Source organism: Mesoplodon bidens, assembly GCF_964165515.1.
Source record: "Mesoplodon bidens genome assembly, chromosome: 6".
NCBI lineage: Eukaryota > Metazoa > Chordata > Mammalia > Artiodactyla > Ziphiidae > Mesoplodon > Mesoplodon bidens.
In genome coordinates this window covers 4,771,683-4,795,787 of record NC_138162.1, presented here as the reverse complement: position 1 = coordinate 4,795,787, position 24,105 = coordinate 4,771,683, and the positions used below count along the sequence as shown (strand labels likewise).

The 24,105-nt window shown below is 46.9% G+C and overlaps 1 protein-coding gene across 1 annotated transcript in view; it reads right to left on the bottom strand.

Annotated features, from left to right (window-relative positions):
• The window catches only part of MED27 (mediator complex subunit 27), a 207,625-nt gene that overhangs the window by 19,499 nt on the left and 164,021 nt on the right, over positions 1 to 24,105 (bottom strand). The window contains exons 5-6 of the mRNA XM_081237655.1: positions 11,463 to 11,570; positions 1,914 to 1,955 (exon numbers count right to left, since the gene is read on the bottom strand). Coding sequence (XP_081093781.1) covers positions 1,914 to 1,955; positions 11,463 to 11,570 — 150 coding nt within the window. The remainder of the gene's footprint in view (positions 1 to 1,913; positions 1,956 to 11,462; positions 11,571 to 24,105) is intronic.

Here is a 24,105-nt window from a genome sequence, read left to right as displayed (position 1 = left end):
ACCAGGTTGCCCCATTGTTAGCATCTTTCATTATCGGGTACGTTCATCACAGCTAAGAAACCAGTGTTGGTTACTTACTATTGACTCAAGTCCACACTTTATACGGATTTCACCGTTTTTTCCATTAATATGTTCTTTCTGGTTCAGAATCTAGTTGTGATAAGATCATGACATTTTCACGCTTACGTAGGCTCCCTAAGTGTGTGGTGTTACGCCTCAGACCGCTCCCCAAGCCTGGACATCTGTCCTTTGCTTCCCCCTTTCAGTGTAAAGGGGTCCAGGGAGCAACGCGAATTGAGGTACATTAGACACCAACAGAGGGCTGGCCCGTTATGCTCCTTTGATACGAAAGCCCAATGCGCACTGCTAAATGGGGATGGGGTTTCCTTTGGGTGGTGACAGTGTTTTGGAATTGGACAGAGGTGGGGGCTGCACAACAATGTGAAAGTCTAAGAGCTATGGAACTGTGCACTTTAAAACGCTCATGTTATATGAATTTCACCTCAACTGCAAAAAACCCACCACCCTATGCTAAGCAACCCGGCACACCCTGGACACAGTTTTTACTCAAGTGGGGATAACTCGGGCCCAGCTTTCAAAATCACATCCTTCCTCCACACTAATCCCTCCGCTGGCTTCTCACTGAATTCACAGTAAAATCCAAACTCTGCACCGGGACCGAGAGGCCCCTGCCGAGCCGGCCCTACCTCGCGTGCCTTCCCCGCCGCCCTGTGCCTGCTCCCATCGCACGGGTCCCAGCGGTGCTGGACCGTGCAAGTCCCTCCTCCACAGCAGCTTTCAGGGCTGCTGCTTCCACTGTCTGGGACCCTCTTCCCGTGGCCCTTCGCATGGCTGGCTCCTTCTCCTGCTTCCCGACTCAGTTTAAATTTTGCTGCATAAAGGCCTCCTGAGACCACCCTGATGCGAAGGAGGTCCCTCCTGTCCTCGACCACAGCCCCTGGTAATGACCTGGAGTTCTCTTATTGATTCTGCTTCCTTGCTTGTCTTGTTTCCCCTGTATTCCTAGCACCTAGCATAGTGCCTGCCCACGGCAAAGGGGCTCGATAAATAATTGCCGCTGAACGTGAGGAGGCAGTGAGTGGATTTACAACCAACTCTATTATTTGCACTGCTGGATGGAAGCGGACACAGAGGACGGACAGCACAGAAGAAAGTGGCTGGTGCCCTGCAGGGGACCTGGCCTGAGGGCCATGAGAGAAGCCTTCAGAAGCCTCTTCAGAAGCCTTCAGAAAGATTGAGCTGGGCCAGGGAAGGGACCCTTCTACCACTGGGAGCTGGGAAATGGACTTTCTCTGGTCACATTTCATTTTTTCTGACATTTCCCAGAAAGTATTTCTTGGGGAAGCCCAACATCTGAAAAAGATGCCATTGTAATACAGAGTGGGGGTGGGGTAGGGCCAGCCCACATTCCTCAGCCCATCCTTAAGGCACCTGTGTAGATTACAGGGCTGTGAGAAACTGAATTTAAAAACTGTGGGTTGAGTCTGAAGCAACTCAAAAGCCTCTGATTTTTTTTTAAAGGTATAATTTATATACAGTAAAATTTGCCCTTTGTAGGCATATAGTTCGTTCCGTGAGTTCTGAAACATACAGTTGTGTAATCACCATAATGAAGACACAATATTTTCATCACCCAAACGTGTCCCCTTATAGCTCCTGGGGGACAATCTCATTCCCTCGCTCCTAACCCCTGGCAACCACTGATATGATTTCTGTCCCTAATGTTATCTTTTCCAGAACATCACATAAATGGAATCATACAGTGAGCAGCCTTTTGTGTCTGGCTCTTCTCACTTTTTAAAAAGCCTCTGATTTAAGACCAATGTTTACACCTCGAAGTATTCATATTTCCCTTAGTGCCTCTTGAGGAAGAAGCAAAAAGTACAACGTACCTTCTGGAATACTTGATAGTTGGATTTGGACCATATATCAAGCTGTGGGGGGAAAGAGATAAAATATCAGCATCAATTTTAGAATTTTGGACTCCAAGACATGATATTGTAACTACGGTTATTAAGCTTGAAAAAAAAAAACATGATTATAGAAAAAGCAGAGTCTTGGGGTTGAAAGGATCCTAAATGTCGAGCCTGAATTTCTTCTTTATCAACCTGTGGTGATTTGAGAAGACGATACGAAGAGATATAAGAAGTCAACCTGAGGCACTTGCTGCGTCCACAGCCCCATGAGCTGAGCCCCTCGTTCACTTCTCTAACTTTGACCCCTGCCACGGTTCTCTTGCGTCACCCAACATGCCAAGGTCAGTCCTGCCTCAGGACCTTTGCACCTGCTGTGCTCTTCGCCTGGACTGCTTTTCCCACAAACCCTCCCATGGTTCCTCCTTCACTTCCTTTGGCTCCAACATCACCTTGTCAGACAGGCATCTCCCAGTTACTCTAAAATATTCCCATACCTGTTGTCTTGCTTCTCTTTATCCTTTCAAAAATTAAAAATCTTCATAGCTCTTAAAACTAACTGAAGCTTTTATTTCTTTTGTTTACGTTGTCCTGGCACAGGACCTAGCATGTTACAGGCATGCGTGGAGGAAAACAGCCCCCCGCTGTTGAACAGCTGTTCCATGCCAGGCACGCACTGGTCGTTCCACACGCACTCTCCCACTCACTCCCCAGAACAAGCCTGTGTGGCTGGTCCCATTAGCAACCTTCCTTCCCAGATGATGAGACAATGGTTCGGAGCCATCCAATTGCCCATGGTAATCTGGAGAAGCTTCTTATGGATGGTCTCGCTTGGTGGTGCTCAAACCTGGGTGGCGTCAGAAGCCCCTGGGGGAATTTCTTTTGTTTGTTAATATACAGATTCCTTGGTCCCTCCCCTGGAATGTCTGAATTAGTAGGTCTGGAGTGGGCCCGAGAATACGTTCATTTGTTGGTTTGTTTTCACAGTGCTCCGCAGGTTCACTGTGATGGCTAGTCAGCTCAGGAGCCCTGGGCCCCTTGGTCAAGGAAACAGAGGTCTGAGATGAAGTGTGGGCAGAGTTCAGAGTCCAGTCCTCCTCTGGCCACACTTGGTCCTACACAGGGTAATCCGTGGCTCAGCCTAACCAAAACCACTCTGGTTTGACAGGTTGTATGAGAAATCAAATCGGTGCCTTCTCACTGTTTCAAGAGGTTAGAACAAACGGAGTATGGCAAAAATAGAACCACCCCCAACACAGTGCAGAAGACAGAGCAAGGACAGTGCACATTAAAAGAGGGGCCATCACTAGGTCCCAAGGGTGCTAACAAGTCAACTTTAATATACGAGTTCAAGAGCTGAGCAAACTGAAACCCCTGGTCAACGGGCCTCTTGAAACCTGCCTTTGGGGTTGGCCAGTGGTCAAGGTGGAAAGCCGAGACACGGCTACTTAAGCCTGTGTGCTGTGTGATGACTCTGAAGCATCTGGGGGCATGGGGACCTGTCAGATGGGAAGACTCCTCTAGGAAGACCGGAAGGGAAGCGCTGCGCCCGACGTGGGACAGTTCGGGGTTCTGTTTCTGTTCTGAGGGCTTTCTGAAAACCGCCCTTGGCAGTGAAAGGCTGGGCTGCGAACAAGCATGTGTGCAGTTTCTCGTGGCTTCTTCCTGTTCATAAGTGGAGGAATCTGGGTGGCGCTGAGGACGGCCCCCTGGACTCGGCAGGGCTCCGGCTGGAGAGCATAAGTTTAGCGGATCCAAGTCCAGGGACGACAGCGGAGGAACTGTGATTGAACGTTTATTTGAATCTGTCTGCCTCCCCCCGAACCCCACTGCTGAACCATCTCCTTCCTGGATTTCCACAAAAGCCCCCACTCCTCTCCTACTCCAGCTAAACTGCTCTCCAGAAGGAAGTTGTCAATTTTTAGTCACTGCCCCCCAACTCAGGCCAATTGATGGAGTAAGAATTTTAAAAATCTTAAGGCATTAGATTTTTGTTTTGACAGGTTAGCAATTTGCAGAGGAAAAAGTGACACGTGACCTCCAGATAACTCGGAAGGAAACCTCAAAAGAAACATATGAAGTTAATTCCCTACATTATCAATCCTGTTGAAGAAAACTGTTGGGCAGCGGGTCATATTTGGGAGGATAAGTCAGGTTTATATCAGGATCTTAGCGCCGCGGTTTAGCGCAGGGCTCAACAAATGTAGCATTTAAAGACTATTCAGACATTGCGGAAGGAATAAGAACAACTTTTTGTATCTTTTCGTTTTACCAAATCACTGCCAAGATGACAGGGAGATGCCAAAGATTCTAAATCTAAATTATTGGAGAAGTCACCTCAGTATCTGAACTAATACAGTTCTCTTTCCATTTTCAGCCCACAGCTGTTTCTTCTGAAGTTCTCTGCTGTTCATCCTTCCTGCCTGTTCACATCATACACAGGCTGACATAAACACAGGGCCATGGAAAAAGAGAAAAGGAAGAATCTGCATATAGAGTGAAAAGTTCGTTTTAATTTAAAAGAGAAAATTACATACATATAAAAAAAAACCTTCAGTGTCTGCAAAATGTTTTAAATAGAAAAATCATCCAGAGAGAAATACGCACAGGTTTAATTAAGAGATGGACTCTCTAGCCTGATTGTGGCTTCTCAAAACACACAGCGCTCATTCCAAGTGAGGGTGTTGCTCTTTTTGAAGGCGTTGAACTACATTATTCAGGACCCTAGGGACCAGTTCTGACCACCTGGGATAGAAGGACGCTAGACAATACGCCCTGCTTCCCAGGCGCACAGGGGTGAGAAAGGGATCCGAAGACAGTGGCTTCCCCTTTTGCTGTGAAGGCACAGCAGGCAGTCTGTCCTTGATTTTCTGCTAGATTTATGCCAAAGAAAGCCATTTAAGCAGGCCTTCTAGAGTTAGTGTCCTGCCTCTCCTCAGGGCCAGGAAGATTTCAGAAATTCATTTCAGGGAGCCGGGACTGATGCAAGTGAATATTTATTAGCTTCAGCTTATTTGCTACAAAGGAGGGCATGGCTACCAATTTTTTGCTGGCTGCAATATTCAAAAAGGAGCATTCTGGAAGCTACAAACTTTCAGCCCCATGAACGAGAAGTTATGCTGAACTATAGTGTCAGGGAAAAGAAACTAAGCATCCCCCAGTACTCTGGGCAAGCATTAGAAAGATCTTAAAATGGAAAAGCCAACCTTCTGGTAATTGGGGCTGAATCTGCAGTCTTAGGAGCAGCCTGTGGGACTCTGGGGATTAGAATGAGTATTTTAGGGGTGGGAATGTGGTCTCTTTTCAGATAAAATAGAAACAAACCCCACAGATGACCAACTGCTTCAGCACGGATCCATCTGCTCTAAGGTTACACGTCAGATGTCAAAGGTCCTCCTAATGCACAGGAAGAACTGGTGATAACAGTGACAGTCAAATTCACTCACCGAAATGAAAAATCCGAATGCCCCCAAATCAGTAGGCAAAGGAATGCTGACTGTGATGCCCATCTGCACCTCCGGCACAGCCAGAGGGGGCAGATACCACCTGCAGGTGACCATGTGTTTAGCCTGCACTGCAGCTGCGTCATCTTTCTCAAGTCTCCCAGCAATCGCACGAGAATGATAAAATTATTTCCACTTCACGGATGAGGAAACTGAGGCCCAAAGACGTTAAGCAGCTTGTCCAAAATCACATCGTTAACATGTGGTAGAGAATTCAAAACCAGGTGTGTCTCCAGAGGCCCAGCTCTTAAACTGGGAGGCAGATGGCCCTGTACCTAGAATTCAGAGGGAACGCTGACTCACAGTGCCCCCCCCAAGCCGTCACAGCTCAAAGTGGTGGTGGGACACTCTTGCAAAGCTCAAGATGACAAACCTTTCAGGCCTACTGATGTGACAAACGTCGCCACTACAAGTCCTTTAGCAGCAAAAGAGAAAATTACGGCAGCTTACCAGCAAGTTATCAATTCTTCATCTCAAAAAACAGGATAATGAAGCTATAGATTAGCTAAAGTTAACACTTCCAAATAAAACTCATAAGCCTCCCAGGCACTTCAGCGTCTAAAACTTTTATTTATTAGCAGCTTCATCTTGCAAGGTCAGCAGGTGATGTATCAGTAGGGGTAGGGTGCTATAAACCAGCAATGGTGATGGATTTCTCCATGGTCATCCAAGTTTTCAAAACCACAAGCTTCTATTTGTTCATCTGCTTAAGCCTGCCCACCCTCCCCTGGAGAATAAAAAAGTGAACAAGTTTCACAGGTCTGTTCTTCTTCAACTTTTCACTTTCAATCAGGACATGCACTTGTTACTAAAAAACTGCTGAAAGCACAATTTCAGGGCATCCTCTGCATATGAATTAAACCGGATCCCCCTTCCCCAGCTTTCACCCTTCCCCCGTAAGTAACAAGAGGCCATTTTCCTGAAGGTTGTCTGAACAATTTCAAAGGCTATAACAAATCAAAATGTTCCCTGCATCTAATATCAAACGGGGCTGATGCCAACACTTATTAGAGGAATCAGATTCAAGCTTCCCCCAACCCCCTCGACCGAAACACACACACACACACACACACACAACTCTGAAGTGGGAAGAATGCGGGGATCAGAAATCACCCTGGAGACAGCTCTGGCTGTCTTTGAAGGTTCCCTTTGATACCACCATTTCTTTTCCTCTCTTGTGCTAGGAGGCTAAAAGCGGCCTTTTTTTTATTGATATGGGATAATTAATGAAGCTATAGCATTAACATAACCTAAATCCCCTAATAAGATAAATTCAACCAAGACACATAGTTTTTCAGCTAAGTCTGACTGGTGTAAAGTCAGGACAATGGCCAGGTGTTCAACACGCTGAGTCATGGCTCTTTGCCACGATGACAATGAAGAGTAGGGTGGTAAGTCTTAACAGCATTTTAATATTTTGTTCGAGGAATTAGTCTGCTGGTGCTTGGCATCAAAAATATGCATCACAGGTAAAGACACAGGATGATCAGGGTAGAGGTAGTGGTTGTTAGTGCAAAGTGAGAGATAGGCTGGCTGGGATTCTAATGGGGGGAAAACCTGCCAGAGCTGGAAATTGGGGTGGCGTGGGGCCACTCTTGTAACGACGGGGCTAAGCACCCTTTCAGAAGCTGGTTGCTTTCGGTTTGGAAGAAGAAAGACAACTGCACAGGCAGGAGGATTTCGCAGTTCAGACCCCTAAGCCTAGGCAAGGCTTTCCAAGCCACACCTAGTGCATCAGGGCAGTGATCCACCCCTAAGGCAAGCGCTTAGGCACCAACTCAGCAAACGCAGGGCTGCACCTTTGGAAGAGCAAAACTGCAGGCAACGATTTGTTCTTGGACCACACTTCAAGCTCCGAAGGCTCCTTCCAAACGCTGCATTTTATTTGGGATGTGCCAGACGGGTCAACACGTTAATTGCACTAATGCTTGTATGTATATAAATGTATAAGTTCACATATACCAGTTTCAGTACTAAAAAGAGAACACTAATAATGGTTGCACAACTTTATTTATCATTTGTAAGGTACTCTGAAAAAAAAGGGGTGAATCGAATTGGCTGGGCTTAGATTCTGGGCAAGCTTCTCTGACAAATGCGGTAAATGTGCCTTTAAAACAACAAGTGGGGACTTCCCTGGTGGTGCAGTGGTTGGGACTCCGAGCTCCCAGTGCAGGGGGCCGGGGTTCGATCCCTGGTTAGGGAACTAGATCCCACACGCATGCCACAACTAAGGAGCCCAGGTTCCACAACTAAGGAGCCCACGTGCCGCAACTAAGGCCTAGCGCAACAAAATAAATAAAAAACAACAAGAACAAGTGGACTCAGTCCTCCTAATCGTGCTCTTCCTGCTTTTAGGGTCCCTGCTTATCTCTAGGCCGATGTATGCAGCTGTAAAAGGGAGCAAGAGGTCTCCTGTACCACCTTTGTGATATGACTCAGAATTCAGGCTCCCAGACACACACTCACTTTCCTCCTGGTGAACAGAGAACCCATGCTAATCCCTCGTTAGGGAACCACGACCCGTGTGCACGTGCGTGCTTCCTTTATTCTTTACTTACGACTTCACTCCCTGTTGCTTCGTCTAGTGCCCGTCTCTCATTTCTTTTTTTCTTCTGGCTCTCATTTCTGATTCTCCATTCTTCCATCCCACCTGAAGCATTTTGACATCCCCAGGAGGCTTTTTCATTACCCCCTCCCACACATTACTATTCTACTGTGTTTCAGGCACTGAGGTATATCCAACAGGAGGGAGAGAGTGTCGGGACAGAGCCTGGACCCTCGAGGAGCCCCCGGCAGATGGAGGTCTGGGATCTGGCTCAGTGAGTGACCGTAGGCAAGTCATGTTACCACGCTGGGTCTCAGTTTCCTTGTCTGGAAGATGAGACTAACTGTGGTACCTACGGTTCCATAACCACTGGAGGCAAGGTCTGCTTCGCACAATGCCTACCAGACCAAACATGGAGGACGCTAGAATATTCACTAACTGCAAGACAGACCTGCAACAAATAATCAGGACGGACGAATCCTAGTACTAGAGGAAGAGTGTTCAAAATGCCACGGAGGGTCGAGTGGATGACGATCACTTGTGCTGTGAGTAGAGGCAAACCCAGGCCTGACACCTCCAGAGCCCGTGCTCACAGAAGAGGCCTCTGGGAAAACGGGGGGCCGGATGAGAAGGGACAGGGCACTCAGCCAGGGTAAAGCCAGTGAGCTCGCCAGGTGGACGGGAGGGGGCGAGCGTCCCAGGTCAAGGGCGCAGAGCACAGGTGCAAGTGTGTGGAAGAATCTGGCACGTTCTGGGAGCCACAAGGAGCACAAAAGGCTGGAAAGTAAAAGACGAAATGTATGTAGAAAGTGACGGCAGATGAGGACGCAAAGGCGGGCAGAGGCCAGACCACTAGGCTTTTCTATGCCTTGTTAAGGGGTCTGGATTTCATTCTACAAGCCAGAGTTTTCAGAAGTGTGTTTTGCCAAACACCAGTGTCACAATATGCTCCAAGAATAAAGGAAGAAAAAAAAATGGATGGTCAGATTCGTTAGGAAAAGACTGCATACTATGTACCCCTCTTGGGAGCTTCACAGGCACTTAGGCAAACTAAGTGTTTAAGAATTTCCACAGCAAAGAGAGAATCCGACGGAACGTTCTCTAACCCAGGGTTTCTCAGACTTTTCTGATCATGGACTGCTTTGCGCTTAACATCTACTAATACCCCACTTTGCTGCTTAGGGCAACGGGGACAGGGCAGAAAGCAAGAAATCATCCCCTTGGCTGTGTATTTCAGGAAGACAGCTCTGGAGGCCAGGTGAAGGAGAGACGGCGGAGGGAAGTGGGACGGCAGACTGGAAGTGAGGAGGCTGGTGCAGCGACTCAGCGGAGAGAGAAGGAGAAGCGAGGAGGAGTGAAGATGGATGCGAGGGGCCCAGCTGGAGGGATAAAGAGGGAGACTCGCCAGAACCCACTAACAGACTCCCTATGCAGACAGCGGACGGAAGGCCTGAGCAGTGAGGTGGTACAGTCACCCTGGAGAAGGACCAGCTGAGGGAAGCTGAGGTTGATTTTGGACAGGCTGAGCTTGAGGTCTGTCTGGGGAGGAGAGGTCTGACCCCGACACACATCAGGAGTGATCCCTGTGCGGGGGGACATGTGCAACCACAGGGGTACATGTAAGAATGGCCAAGGGGCATGAGAGGAGAGGGAAGAGAACCCCCAGTAATCTGGGAGTCAAGGGGGTAGATGGGAGGAAAGGAACTAACCATAGCAGCTGAGGAGGAATAATCAGAGAGAAATTCCAGAAGAATACATGTGAGACTATTTTCTAATTCCCTTGTTTTAAGTGCAGAATATAAATAATACTAATCATTTACTAACTATTAACTAGGTGGCAAACCGCTTGTGTTATTTTGGACACTTTCAGTATGGGGCAGTTAAATAATAACATGTTAAAGATTGATATTGATATTGCAAAATAGGTAAAATCTCTACTCCTTATAATCTACTTTCAGAGTATGCTTCACTGGCATCCTGAATTTGGTATCTCTTACAGCACGGTCATTATTAGTACCTAGCTTTTATATATTTATTCTTTATATCCCCAAGTCACTTGTAAGTCCTTGGAGAGCAAGGGCGTGTTTCATAGCAGGGGTGACTATAAAGTGGTAAATCTTGAACAGAGGCAACAAGAACCCTGTCTCCAGATGACCACTGACTCGGGCTCTTGGCGAGGGTCTCCACCACCCCAGCCTTGCCTCTCCTACTGCGAAGGAGTTTGGCATTCCTCGTTTAGAATCGCCATCTGAGTTTCTGAGTCACATACACAACAGATCACACTTGCCCCAATTATCTATTTTATTCTCCACACTTGCTCCAAAGACACTTTGGTTTTTCCAAAAAGAAAAAGGAAAGCTTCCCTGGAGGACTGCTTTTCTCTCAATGGGGAGATTTATGAGAACTCCGCAGGACCCGGGGAGTAAGAGTAGCTTCCCATGGGGACAACACTCAAGTGGAACGTGGAAATTCGAAATGCTGGGTTACTTGTTCAAAATACAAACCCACTTTGCAAACCCAAAGTACAGACCCACTTTACGGGTCACACCTTTTATATAACACACTGTTATGTGTGCTAAGCTACATGTGTCACCTGTTTTTGGAGAACATTCTATCCTCATTATAATGTGGCCGGTGGGTGGTAAGTGCTGGTACAAACAAACTTTTAAATTTTCATGGGATTCATGAAGAGAAGGGAAGGCTCCAGGGAGAGGGGAAGATGGAGGCTTAGTGTCAGGAAGTGAGCAGGGTGTACCTGGGTGGGTGTCTCTGGCAGAATGCTCATTACGCTCTGGACGCAAACACAAATGAAGGTTGTCGACTCTCATTAGCATCCTCTGGTGCTCGCTGTATCTCCATATGGAGAGTGCGCAGTCAAGAGAAATTAGGGGTTCACGTGGGTGAACTTCGCATGCAACAAATCACTCATGGAAATAACTCATCTTTTTTCAACTGTAGCGTTCAATACGGACTGCTATGGACAACCAACTTCTGGGGGCTACTTGCTAGTTTCAAGGAAAATGATCATTATCAGGTTGTGTGTCAAATTAACTTGAAGTTCCCTCACGGTTCTAGGAAAAGCAAAATGCTGAACCCTGGGCTATTGATGTGCGGCGCGACTAGGCAAAAAAAAAAAAAAAAAAAGAAGAAGAAGAAGAAGGGAAAGAAAAGAAAGGAAGAAAGAAATCCATTTCCTCAGAAGACACATTTAATGAGGCAACTGGGGGTCTAAGGTGATAAATTAGAAATTCAACTAAGGGTAACAGGCTTAAAGGAAAACGCAGAAGCCTGATGAAAAATGCAAGGGGAGAGAGAGAAGTGTTTTTTTGTAAAGTGTTCAGCTTCATGCTGATAAATCTATGCTTGTTGATCATTTTAGCTATGATTGCTACTGTTTAATGTCATTCATCTGGGACTCTATTACATTTGTTCTGGGATACAGAAAATAAAGGAAAAAACAGAAGACTCCAGAATGCTTACCTTGCCATCTTCCGTGTAGACGTTCTCATTATACCCCTTCACTATCGTTCGATCAATGAACAGGCTCCGCATGACGACAATCACTTTCAACACCTTTCCCAAGGTCACCTGCCAAAACACACGTGTACAAACATGAATGCTTACACTGGAACATGCAAATCACATGAATTGGGCAAAACAATGAGAAGAAGAAAGGATCACCTCTCCTCCTGTTCCTGAGAGACACACCACTGGACACTCGGAGGAAAGGCGCGGTGGTGGCGCCTTGTGCCAGCCTCCCAAGGCATTTAAGATGGCGCAGGTCCCAATTCATCTAACTACCCTGAATTTATTTATAATATTGGCTTATAAACTCTCAGGATAATTTCCAAATGTTTAATATCTGCTGGATAAAGTAAGTTCCCCCCTTTTTTTTCCCCTTGTCTTAAGATTATCTTCTTCAATTCTTCAATTCTGGCCTTCTAGGAGTTAGAGCACATTTGTTTTCATATTATGTCATGAGCCTATGTACACCCATGGACTATGTAGAGAGTACAATAGAGGGATGAAAGGCAGGCACCAGATACCCTCTGGTTGAACTATCTTTTTTTTTTTTTTTAATATTTATTTACTTGGCTGTGTGGGATCTTCGTTGCGGCACGAGGGATCTTTTTTACCTGCGGCATGTAGGATCTAGTTCCCTGACCAGGGATCGAACCCGGCTCCCCTGCACTGGGGGCACGGAGTCTTAGCCACTGTACCACCAGGGAAAACCCTGAACTATCTATTTTTAACAGCTGGTAAAAAGTGGAGCAGTTCTGAAGGTAAATGAAAAGTAGCTGAATTTTATCTCCAAAAAGGAACATGATCCCGTAAATACACTTAAGTGCATTTACTCTCTTAGAACCTAAGCACATGTTATAGATTAAAAAAAAACCAAAAAACAAAAAACCCTAAAAAAAAGTGCAGTTTCATACATGCCGGGGAAAAAGTGACCTGCTGGGCTTGCTGAACAGGCTCAGCCTTCAGAATAGAAACAGCGCCTTCTTTTCTTTTAGGGGCTCACAAAACCCTTCTGATACTTTGTCAAGCCTCCTCTTTCATTTCCTAGATGAGACCCTAAAAGCAGACTCGGCAAAGGACCCAACCCAAGGCGCACTGTCTGGGTTGGTCCATGAGGCTCTGACATCACAGAATTGGCTAAAAGGAGTCCTGCTGGGCTCAGACAAGAGTCTCTGCCCCAAGCAGCAACCGGAATCCTGCAACTCAAGCAGCAGGCCGTTTCTCGGGACGCCACCTTCAACCAACCTTTCCTTACTTCCTCATTCCTTGCAGTTCTTAACCTACTGCTCAAAACAACAACGGTCTTCTCTTCTTGATCAGTCCTGGGTGTCAGTGAACATTACTAATACCTAGTTCCTTCAATAACGTCTAGTGCTGAGTTGATCTCTATTTCTATATGCCCCAAATAGTATAGAATATAAACGGGGTAAGAAAAAGATATGACATGTTTACTTACATTTAAGAGAATGTTAAGAGTACCTTATTTCTGGATAGTACTTTTAAATATTGCTATACCGTGTAACATTTAATAGGTCATTTCTTGCATAACTGGAAATCACTATTTAAGGATGCCAATAAACCAGCAAGGTAGTAATAGGAACTCTGTCTCTAGTTTACATGCAGTCTTGGAAGGAAGCAAGGGAGGGAGAGGAACCCAGTTATAGTTTTGACAGTCATAAGCACTGAAATTAACAGCCTCTCGCTGGGTTACAGTGAAGGTTCAACATACCCCGTCCAACAGTGCCACCATTTTCTAACATATTTTAACTCTCTTTGCTAAAAAGTGTAGATAACTAAGCAATTGTTTCCTTAAAAGAAACGAAATCTAGCTGACTTTAACTGATAAATTACCTTAGTAATTTCTCAAGCTTCTTAAAATGAAATAAAAAAAAAAAAAACCAGGGCTTCCCTGGTGGCGCAGTGGTTGAGAATCTGCCTGCCAATGTAGGGGACACGGCTTCGAGCTCTGGTCTGGGAAGATCCCACATGCCGTGGAGCAACTGGGCCTGTGAGCCACAACTACTGAGCCTGAGCGTCTGGAGCCTGTGCTCCGCAACAAGAGAGGCCATGATAGTGAGAGGCCCGCGCACCGCGATGAAGAGTGGCCCCCGCTCGCCACAACTAGAGAAAGCCCTCGCACAGAAATGAAGACCCAACACAGCCAAAAATAAATAAATAAATAAATAAATAAAAAACAAAAACCAAACAAACAAAAAAACCACACTAAAGATACTAGAAATGTTATATTTAATTTTTTTGTTTTATAAGTGATTTTTGGTATTTTAAAGTTAACTAATAGTAAAATAGTTAATAAATGCATATTATTATGGAACAATCTAAAACTAGAGAAAAAAGGAATAAAGTAATTGTTTATAGACTTTCCATCCAAAGATAATCACCACTTTAACATTTTGGGGTACTTCCTTTTAATCTTTTTACTATCAAAGATGCATGGTTTTGGAATTTTTCACGTTTATAATCGAAACTAAACATATAATTTCAAGTCAAAATTTTATTTAAAATTATGAGGTAAGCATCATTCCATATTGCTGTGTAGTCTTCAAAACTGGCATTACAAGTGGCCTGGCATTCTACTGAGTGGCTATACTATAATTTCTTTAACCATTCGCCTATTGCTGGACATTAGTTGCTTCCAAATTTCCCCTAATATTAATATTAGGCTGCAATGTGCCCTTTTGTTCACCAAATTTTTGCTGCATTTGGTATTACTTCCTGAGTATAGATTGGTAGAATTGTAATCACTGGGGCAAACAGTACAAATATTTTAAGGCTTTTGATACAACCTACCACAAGGGTTAAGAACACTATGGTCAGCACTCCACTCGTATCAGCAATGGGTGCTATTAAATCAAAACAAGACAAAATAAAATCCACCCCCTCGAGAAGTACCGACTTAATTACCTTCTTTAAGCCTTTTATTATGGAAGACTTAAAAAAACATATACAGGGCTTCCCTGGTGGCGCAGTGGTTGAGAACCCGCCTGTCAATGCAGGGGACACGGGTTCAAGCCCTGGCCTGGGAGGATCCCACATGCCGCAGAGCAACTATGCCCGTGCGCCACAGCTACTGAGCCCACATGCCACAATTACTGAAGCATGCGTGCCTAGAGCCCATGCTCCACAACAAGAGAAGCCACCGCAATGAGAAACCCGTGCACCGCAACAAAGAGTAGCCCCTGCCCACCTCAACTAGAGGAAGCCCGCACGCAGCAATGAAGACCCAATGTAACCAAAAATAATAAAATAACATAAATTAAAAAAAAACATATACAGAAGTAAATGAAATAGTATAAAGAAACTCCATGGACCCATCCCAATGTCAACAGCTACAAGTCTCGGGCAGATCTTTGTTTTACCTACACCCTCACCTACTTTTCCCTTCCTGAATTATTTTGAAACAAATAACAGCCATGGTTTCATTTTATCTGTAAATACTTCAGTCTGTATCTCTAAAAGATAAGGGCTCTGAAAACAAAAAAACACAGCCATGCTGCCACTCCACACTCCACATCTAAAACAACAACAGGAATTTTCTAGTGTTATCAAACCTGCAGGTTCGGTCAGTGTTCATTTCCAACAGTCTCATAAATGACACATTAAAAAAAAAATTTGCTTGTATCAGGATCTGAGTATGGTCCACACAGTGGAACTGGCTGACCTATCTCATAAGTCTCTCCTAAACTAAAGGTATCCCTCTCTCTATCCCCTCTCCCCATTCTATTTGCGGAAGAAACTGGGTCATTTTTTCCATAGAGTTTTCCACAGTCTGGATTTTGTGGATGGCGTCCCGGTGGTGTACATGTTACTCCTTACTCTGTACTTTCTGTAAATTGGTAATTAGATGAGATTCAGGCTTGAATTTTTTTTTTTTTTTTTTTGGCAAGACTACTTCACAGGGGTGTCACAGACTACCAACAGGAGGCATGTGAGGTCGGGCGTCTCAGTTTGTGATGCTGGCAGCTGATGACCCATTCAATTCACCAGGGGTTACAGACGGTCGTATTCCAATGAGATCAACAGGCTTCATTATTAGCTGGAACACTTTTATAAAGAAAAACTTCCCCTATCTACTGACTGGTTACCCAGCGGTAGAATTTGTTATATATGTGAGAGAGGATAAATGCTCAATTCTTTCCATTTATTTACCAGCTTTCTGTTTTTAAACTTTTAATTTTATATTGGAGTATAGTTGATTGACAATGTTGTGTTACTTTCAGGTGTACAGCAAAGTGATTCAGTTATACACATACCAGTTTTCACACAATGCACTGTTTCACTAGTTTACTTCCAATGTAGACGGCTTAGTTTTTTTCCCTTAACATTATAATAAACTCAAGGAGTGAAACATATTTGGTATATGTTTGTCTGACGCGATTGTTCTCCTAATGGATGCTCGAACTGCTCTGTCTGTGGCTGGTGGGCACCTTTTTGAGGCTGAGTCCTTTCGTCGTAACCCTAGTCTCTGTGATGGCTTCCTTGCTGTCTGGTATATGATACCCCAGGCCTGTCCTGTACGGTTCCCACCTGAGGTCATGAATCAGCCATCTCCTCAAGCAACTCTGGTTCCTTCCAGTGGGACATGGTATTTCAAGACTGCAACCAGAGCAAGGGGCAAATCATTTTTTGATAGGTTAAATTTTTTGTTTTTCATTCTATGAATCTGGATTAGGATAGTTTTTCCTTTCCCCCCCTTTTTTTCTTATTTATGTATTGAGGTTTAAGCGTTTCAACTTCTTTTCTAATAAAAAAATAAGGTCCTCCGCAGTCATACGGCGCCCCCACTCCTGCCCCCCAATCATACTTCGCACCTCTGCCCCCCACCCTCAGCCCGTCATACCTCCCCCCACCCCTCCTGCCCAGTTTGCTCTGGAGTCCTGGGATAGGCTGGTTCTCCATGCCCTGCCTCGTGCGCTGTGGCTTCACGCTATCAGGGAAGGTGCATGAGCCAGGGAGGCTCACAAAGTGCACCCCTCCAGCTTGTGTCTATCCTGGACTGTGCTAGTTTATGGGCACTCAGTGCTATGAAGTCTGGCTCTGGTTTACTTTTATCATCTCTCGAACCTGTCAAGGTCTATGAAGTTTGTCAATTCTTACTTTTTATAGAGCCAGAAAGGACCCTGGTACTCAACTAGATTGAATATGCATAGAGTTATGGCTTTTTGAATTTCTAACACGGTCATAATGAAACTGCATACACTATTCTGAAGCTTCACATTTCGAGGCTTTGCAATCAGGCGCGTTTGGAATCGGGTCTCAGCTCTGCTGCTGGAAAGCTTGGCCCAGTTACTTACCTTCTCTGAACATCACCTTCCTCCAGCTAATGGAGATCAGAAATGCCACGAGGAGTCAAGGAGACAAGGCGCCTGGTAAGGAGTGTGGCGCGGGGCCTGGTTCCCAGGGGCAGCTATTGCTACTCAGCCCAAAACCTTGTCTGGACTTCACAGAGGCGAAATGATTTGAAGCCAGCTAACGTCGAAGCTGGAACCAGAAGGGCTGCTACCTCCAGTCCAGTGAAATTGCCACCTAAGCTAATGTGACTTTCTGCTGACACACCTGGGGCTAAAGGGACACTGCAGAGAGTGGGTGACAGTTTTGCAGGCCCTGAAATATGAACAAAAATGTGCTCCTGTTGAATGACTGCTGAGAGTCTGCAAGCCTGGGGTGCAGGCGGTGCGGGGAAGGTACGAAGCTGCCACGTGGGCTGATCTTGCTGACTCCCAAGAGGCCATTGACTGTGAAGGTCAAGTGCACTGGGACTCTGTGCCACACCTGTCCCTTACAGGCAGGGAGACCAAGGGTGAGTCGAGTCACCTCTCATGCCTGCTCACACAGCTGCAAGACACGGAGGGGCCCGCTGAGGAATTAAATGCGACGACGATCCATGGGAGACACACGGCCGCGGGCGGGGCGCACCACACAACTCACCATCCATCAGCCTTCGTTCTCCTCAGAGGTGGTGCGGTGGACAGGGTCCTGTGAGCCCTTTGAGCCCTGCCCTCAAGATGGAGCTTCGTGCGTGTTCTCTAACGTTCTTCCCAGCTCGCACGTCACCCTGTAATGATTCAGATTCTTGTGTATCTGGACGGTGCCAGTTCCTAACGTATCTGGATGCAGCAGGTTGCAATGACCTTGGAGTTTTGGTAGACTGATACTGCGGTGCATCATATACAGGCCAACAGACACGGTTCTACAAACTAGCCAGTGCTGGCCATGGCTGGAGCAAAATGCCCAGAGACGGGACCACAGGTCGGTGCTTGGCAACTGCTATGGGATCCCACAGATAAAGCTAATGCATCTGGTAATGAAGTGGGCTTGCCGTTGCCGTGGTAACCCTTCTTCTACACTGAGCAGGTCACTCTCTGCTTCTGTGTCTGTCCCCGTGTGTTCAGATGGCAAGTTGAGAAGAGTCTAGGGGTGCACTGTGCTTCCCCAACGGGAACCGAGGCGCGCTTGGAAAGGAAGCCGCTGGGCTGGACCACCCAGCCGGCCGTCCCCCTTCCAGGAAGCGCCCTTAGAGATGCTGTTGCAGCCCATCCCCTTGTGGGGGCTGCATCAGCGGTCTTCTCTATCTGTTCTACAGCAGTCGCCTACCAAGCTGTGTGGCGTTGGGAGAATTTCTAGTTCACTATGGCGAGGCAAGTCGCAAAGTGGGAGGCAAGCTGAGGAGAACAGCAAAGATATTTCATTCTGCTCTGCCGCTGACTGCTGTCCAACACAAACGTAACATATCTGGTAGTTGAGACGTTATCTACACTGGCAGACCAGGTGAGCTCCGAAGGTGGGAGAAGCTGAAAGCTTGCAACCTCACTCCCCTGGGCTTGCGCAGGGAGAAGGCACCCTGAGCCTGAGCAGTAGCTGTGTCTAGGATGCAGCGGAGGCGAGTTGACCAAAGGCTTATTTGCACGAGGAACCTGGACTGGACACAGCACCCCCTGGCCCGGCATAAAGCACGTGTGTGGGAGGTGACATGGGGAGCACAATACTTGTCACTCAGACAAAGGCTGCATGGATGAGCTCTGCTTTGGGAGCAGGGATACAGTTTAAAAAAAAAAAAAAAAAAGAAGCCAACCATATATACATACATGTGTCCACAAATGTTATTTTTCAGGTACAAACAAGGTAAAAGTTTACTGTGTAGGTGTCCTTAAGGGGCCTGCTGTACTTGAAATGATGTTTTTCAAAGTGTAGTTAGAAAGGGGTGGGGAGGGAGGGAGAGAGGGGCAGACGGGCACCTACAGGAGGTTCAGGAACAGTTTTTCTTCAGTACAGAACCAAGAACCTTCCTCTCTGTACTAATGACAAAGAAAGATGAGGATAAAGTGAATGAACCCAATAAGCCCTTATTTATTGAATATGTAAGTGTATGTATTATGTGAAGCACTGGGCAAGGACACTACTTCAGAGAATCATGTAACTTGAGAGCTGGCAAGTTTTAAGAAGTCATTTTCTCCAACTCCCCCATTTTCAAAGGGGGTAAACTGAAGCCTAGAGAGGTTAAGAAGTATCAAATATGGCTCCTACCTTGAAGGAGGTGATAAAACTGACATATGCCTGAACTAACTGGAGGGTGGTACACGGCGCTTTACCGCATGGGGCTCACCGTGTACTTGAGAAGTTTGGGGGAGAAGAGTGCTGCGTCACTGAGCTGTCAGAACGTGCTGGGTTGGGCGCCTGTCCGTTTTACCCCACGTTCTGAAAGGCGGAGTTGGTTGTACAGATGAGCACTCCCCAGACGACGTCCCATGAAACATTCCTCCAAGAGATGTTCTTAGATGTGATCTGGAAAACGCGTTCCCCCAGGCTGTTCCCTGACGCCTGGGGGTCTTCCCCCGAATAATGCAGACACCCCCTGGGCTCTATGACAAGGACTGGGGCGCGCCCACGGGGCTGTGGTTTCCTCCTCTACCTAAGAACCCTGCAGTACAGCCCAGGCAGGTGTCTCAGTCTCATTCTGAATAGAAGCAAGCTGAGGTTTAGCAAACTTTCAGGGCAAGGTCACTGCTGTTCTGCGCAGGGCCAGGCGCCTGCCTCTTGCTGTTTCCCCTTCTCATGCCTGGTCCATGACCCCGCAGCAGTGTCTCTGAATCACAAGACACGGCGACCACAGAGCCTTGGACCATCTAATCCTCAAACGGCCAGCCATATTTTCTGGAACTCTGGTAAGTGGCTCAAAACCGTGCTTCCCAAGGCTCCTGGCTTCCCTCCCAAATGGCTTTATACTCACACTCCTGACCTCATCTATAAGATGCCACTAAAACACTTGCTTTGTCTAATTTTAGTGTTTTTGTTTTTTGTTTTTTTTTTAAAGTGAGCGCTCTGAATTCTGCACAGCTGCTAGGTATGTGCAGCCCTGACAGAACCGTGCTGGGCGGAATTGTTCTCTCGACAGCAGGCCTCGCAAAGCTGCAGCAGCAAGAAGGACCGGGGCCTAGAGGTACAGAGGGAAACTGGCTGCTGCTTCTTTCTAGGAAAACTGTAAAACGGGAAACAGCCAAGAGAAGACGGAGACAGACCAACCCTGAAAGGCTGAAGCGCTGGCCAAGCTGAGGTAGCGAAGATGAACTTGCTGTCATGGCTGGAAGAGGAGGTCACTGGTGCGGGGAGCTGGGCAGTAACCCAGTCGTAACAAGAAAATGGGCTGCGTGACTTGGAAACCAAGAGGTCAGACGGAGGGAGCATCGAAGATAAAACTGATATTCCTCTACGCTGAAAGTCACTTGTTTTTTGCTCAATGGGGTGGCTCAGTTATGCCTCTGATGATAAAATGCAATGCAACGTAGTGTGATACAAGAAAGAGAAAATCAGACTGGAAAGTGACTCCCATGGATGGGCTAGATTTGAGATGTGAAGTTGTTACAGTCTCAAGATGTGAATTATACCTTCCCTTTTGACAAAGACCTAGGAAAAATAAGGCAGGTAAGCTGACTTTAGGTTCTGTCTACCAACAAGTTAGAAAATCAACTTGCCAGCAAGGCAAGCAAGCATGGGGGTTACGTTTAAGGACTCTGGGGGAAGAAAAGACCTGAGTTTAGATTTCAGCTCTGGCCCCTCCTGCCTGTGTGACGTGAGGCAAGTTACCTGGCCTATTAAGCCCCGGCTTTCTTGCCTGTAGGACCCAGCATAACGCTGCTGTGGGGAGGAAATGACACCAGACTTGTGAAGGGCTTAGCACTGTGATTCAAACATGGCCAGCACGCCATCCGTGGTCATGCTGGGTGACTCCCTCCTCGCCCTTGTCATGGGGGACAGGCAGCATGGGGAGGGGGCAAGGGCCAGGGCTTTGGAGCCTGAGAGACCCAAGTTCAAATTCTGCCTCTGCCATGTACAAAGCAGCGTGGCTCTGGGAAAACCAACTCACGTGAGCTCTGGCTTCCTCGTCTCTAAGATGGAACCCTTTATAAGGACTGGGCATCCACTGCTATTAAGTGTCCAGGGGAGTCACTACTGTCACTCACTACATGGTAGCAACTGCTGTATCACTGCGGTAATCTTTTTTTTTTGCAGTACACGGGCCTCTCACTGCTGGGGCCTCTCCCGTTGCGGAGCACAGGCTCCGGACGCGCAGGCTCAGCGGCCATGGCTCACGGGCCCAGCCGCTCCGCGGCACGTGGGATCTTCCCGGACCGGGGCAGGAACCTGCGTCCCCTGCATCGGCAGGCGGACTCTCAACCACTGCGCCACCAGGGAAGCCCCGGTGATCCTTTTTAACAGTTACAAAACACCCCGCCCAATAAGACAGGTTCATTTTTCTTTAGGTGGCTTGTTCCCTTGATGAGTACATTTGAATCGCCTCCTAAGGAGCCATCAGTGTTAACCATCTGGGCACTTCTGATCTTCCTGAACCCGTTCCTCTCTTCAAAAGTCACAACTGCCCTGGTGGGAGTGGAGTTTCATCAGAGAGGTCTTACTCATTTTCCAAATTTGTTTTCATGACAAGGAAGGATTAAGAAATAAGTTTCCATTTCATACGATAAATAACAACTTCCTCACAGCCATCCTCTCTCATCTGGCTTCATGTTCCCCTCAACAACAACAAAATTCACACACAATGTAAAGAAGCAAAAAGACCACAGAGAAAAACTGTGCTTCCCGACCTTGGTTTCTGGCTACCTTATAGGGTTTCCCTTGCAGTGTCATGAAAAATCCCCCAAACCGTCAAAACAGAATTTAGTTCATTTCCATTTATAAAACATACATGCAAATATATAACATAAACCCCTCTGGGAAAAAGGAGAATACGACGTCTGTATAAAAATAGGGCATCAAGATTCCAAAAAGATGTTGAGAGAATCAAGTGGGATACGGGTTAGCTGACAAAAGGAGAAGCTGACTATTGTTTTCTCCAATATGCTGAAAACGTCAAGTTTCTACTAAGGGATGTGATGCGGAATCCCCGTCAGCACACACACCCTTCACTTGTCCCCTGCCCTGAACACGGCAGCAAGGAAGCCACCACACTCAACGTTCCTGTCTTGCAGGACATGCCTGCTGCCCGGGAAGCAGCTATTTTCTGTCCTGGGCAGGACCAGTTGGCCCAGGGGTAGGAACTGGGTCTGGTACAGAAGGTTCTCCCCATACTGGCTAGACCACGTACACTGCCTCCTTCCAGAATCTGGCCTGGAGAACATGGGAAGACTGGGAACCAAAAATAGCACTCCTCTGAGAAGGAGGCCATGTAGCGAGAGAGGGCGGAGGAATGAAGTGCTGGGGAAAGGAGGAGGGGAGACGGACGGACGGACGGATGCACTGGAGCCTGGAGCTGCCTTGAGGTGCAGATGGCTTGCTTTCCAGCCCTCCCCCTCCTTCCACCCAGCAGTTACTTGTTAACGCACGTCATGTGCAGGCCTGGCATCAGGTACACAGAGGTAAACGAAAGAGACCTTCAGAGAGCTAACAGTCCTGGTGCAGGAGACGGGCAACAAATAAGTATATAAATAAAAATGTATAATTTGCCAAGAGTTTTAAAGGAAATAAACAAAAAGGGAAGGGCTCAAAGAGAGACTATTTAGGCAATACCTATGTGTGAAAAAAATGACATTTAGACCAGATGATTCAATTGTTCGTTTGTCCATTGAATTCACTCCAATATTTCTTGGACACTCACTATCATACCAAGCATCGGCCTAAGGATTAGAGATGGAGCAGTGAACAAAACATCTCATAAGGGTGCATTCTTGGGGTGGGGGGAGGGGATGAGCAGACAATAGAGAAACAAAAATATATCATCTGTGTGGGGCTAGGAAGGCAATAAAGCTGGGTGAGGGGGCAGGTTCACAGGCGGTAGAAACCTACTACCTAAGGTGAAGCTAGGCCATGCAGGGTGCTGGGGCAGCGGGCCCGGCCATGGGAGGAGCCTGGCAGAGGCCTGGGTGGGAAAGACCCGGGGAAGGAGGAGGCAGCCGGTGGGTGGGGAGGGCAGGAGAGACGCAGGCGCCGGGCAAGGGCGGGCCAGGGTGCTCGAGAAGGGCAGAGGCTCTGACAAGAGGCTAGCTGCATCCGGGGTGAAGTGGAAGTCACTGCGGGGTTTCAGCAGAGAAATGACAGGTTTGATGTGTGCTTTAAAGAAACATGTCCTTGGCTGCTTGGTGGAGAGATCAAGAGAAGAAACAGGGAGACCACGAGAGGACGATGACAGCTTCGACTGGGGCTGTGGCGGCAGAGGAGGTGAGACGCCAGTCGATTTCAGATAGAACGAAGATGGAATTGAAGACAGGATTTGCTGACAGATGGGCTGTGAAGTGAGAGAAAGGGGGGAACTAAGGAAGCTTGTAGGTTTCTGGCTTGAGCACCAATTAGATGGTTTTGCTATGTACTGAGATAAGATGGGGAAGCAAAGGGGTAAAACAGGGGGCAGGGAAAATCACTTCTCTTTTATGAAGTTTAAGACACTTCTGAGACGTCTCAGTGGAGAGATGTTAAATGGGCAATTTGGAGACTGAGACTCGCGGCTGAGGTCTGGGCTGGATAGTTCAAGTTTATGAATGATCTTATCAGGCCCTCATTTTCAGGGCAGTCTGGGTGAATTCAGATGACCTGAAACCTCACCCTAAACGCACGCAACTGAGCAGCATTATCTGGGCTCTGAGGAGCTCAGGGGTGTTCTTCCCGGAAGAAGGTGGGTCTGTGGACTTAAACAGGAACCATCCCATCGACCGGGCGGATTCATGTCCAGGTGAAGGTGATCCCCACATAGATCTGCCACTTGCCACCTGCATTAGAATGGGACCACGGTGCCCTCTGGCACATGTGACCCCATTACACCTCCACTTCTGTCGACACCCTGTTAGGCAGCACTTGGCTTTTTAATATTTCGACTGTAGGATATGTGCCAACTTGACCTTGATGTAGAAAATTTTAATTCAAATCAATACATGGCCAAGGTCACTTTAAAATCCAATTAATATGAATGGGAAAATATGCCCCACAGTTCTGCGAGCTGAAAATGGAACACTTGCAAGTTAACAGCAACAAAAGACATAGCCACACAAGCCTGTCTGGGTCCTTCTGTGTTTGATAATGCAGCTAGCTGTGTCCTTAAATACAGGCAGGTCTCAGAACACCGAAAAACTTTACATGGTTT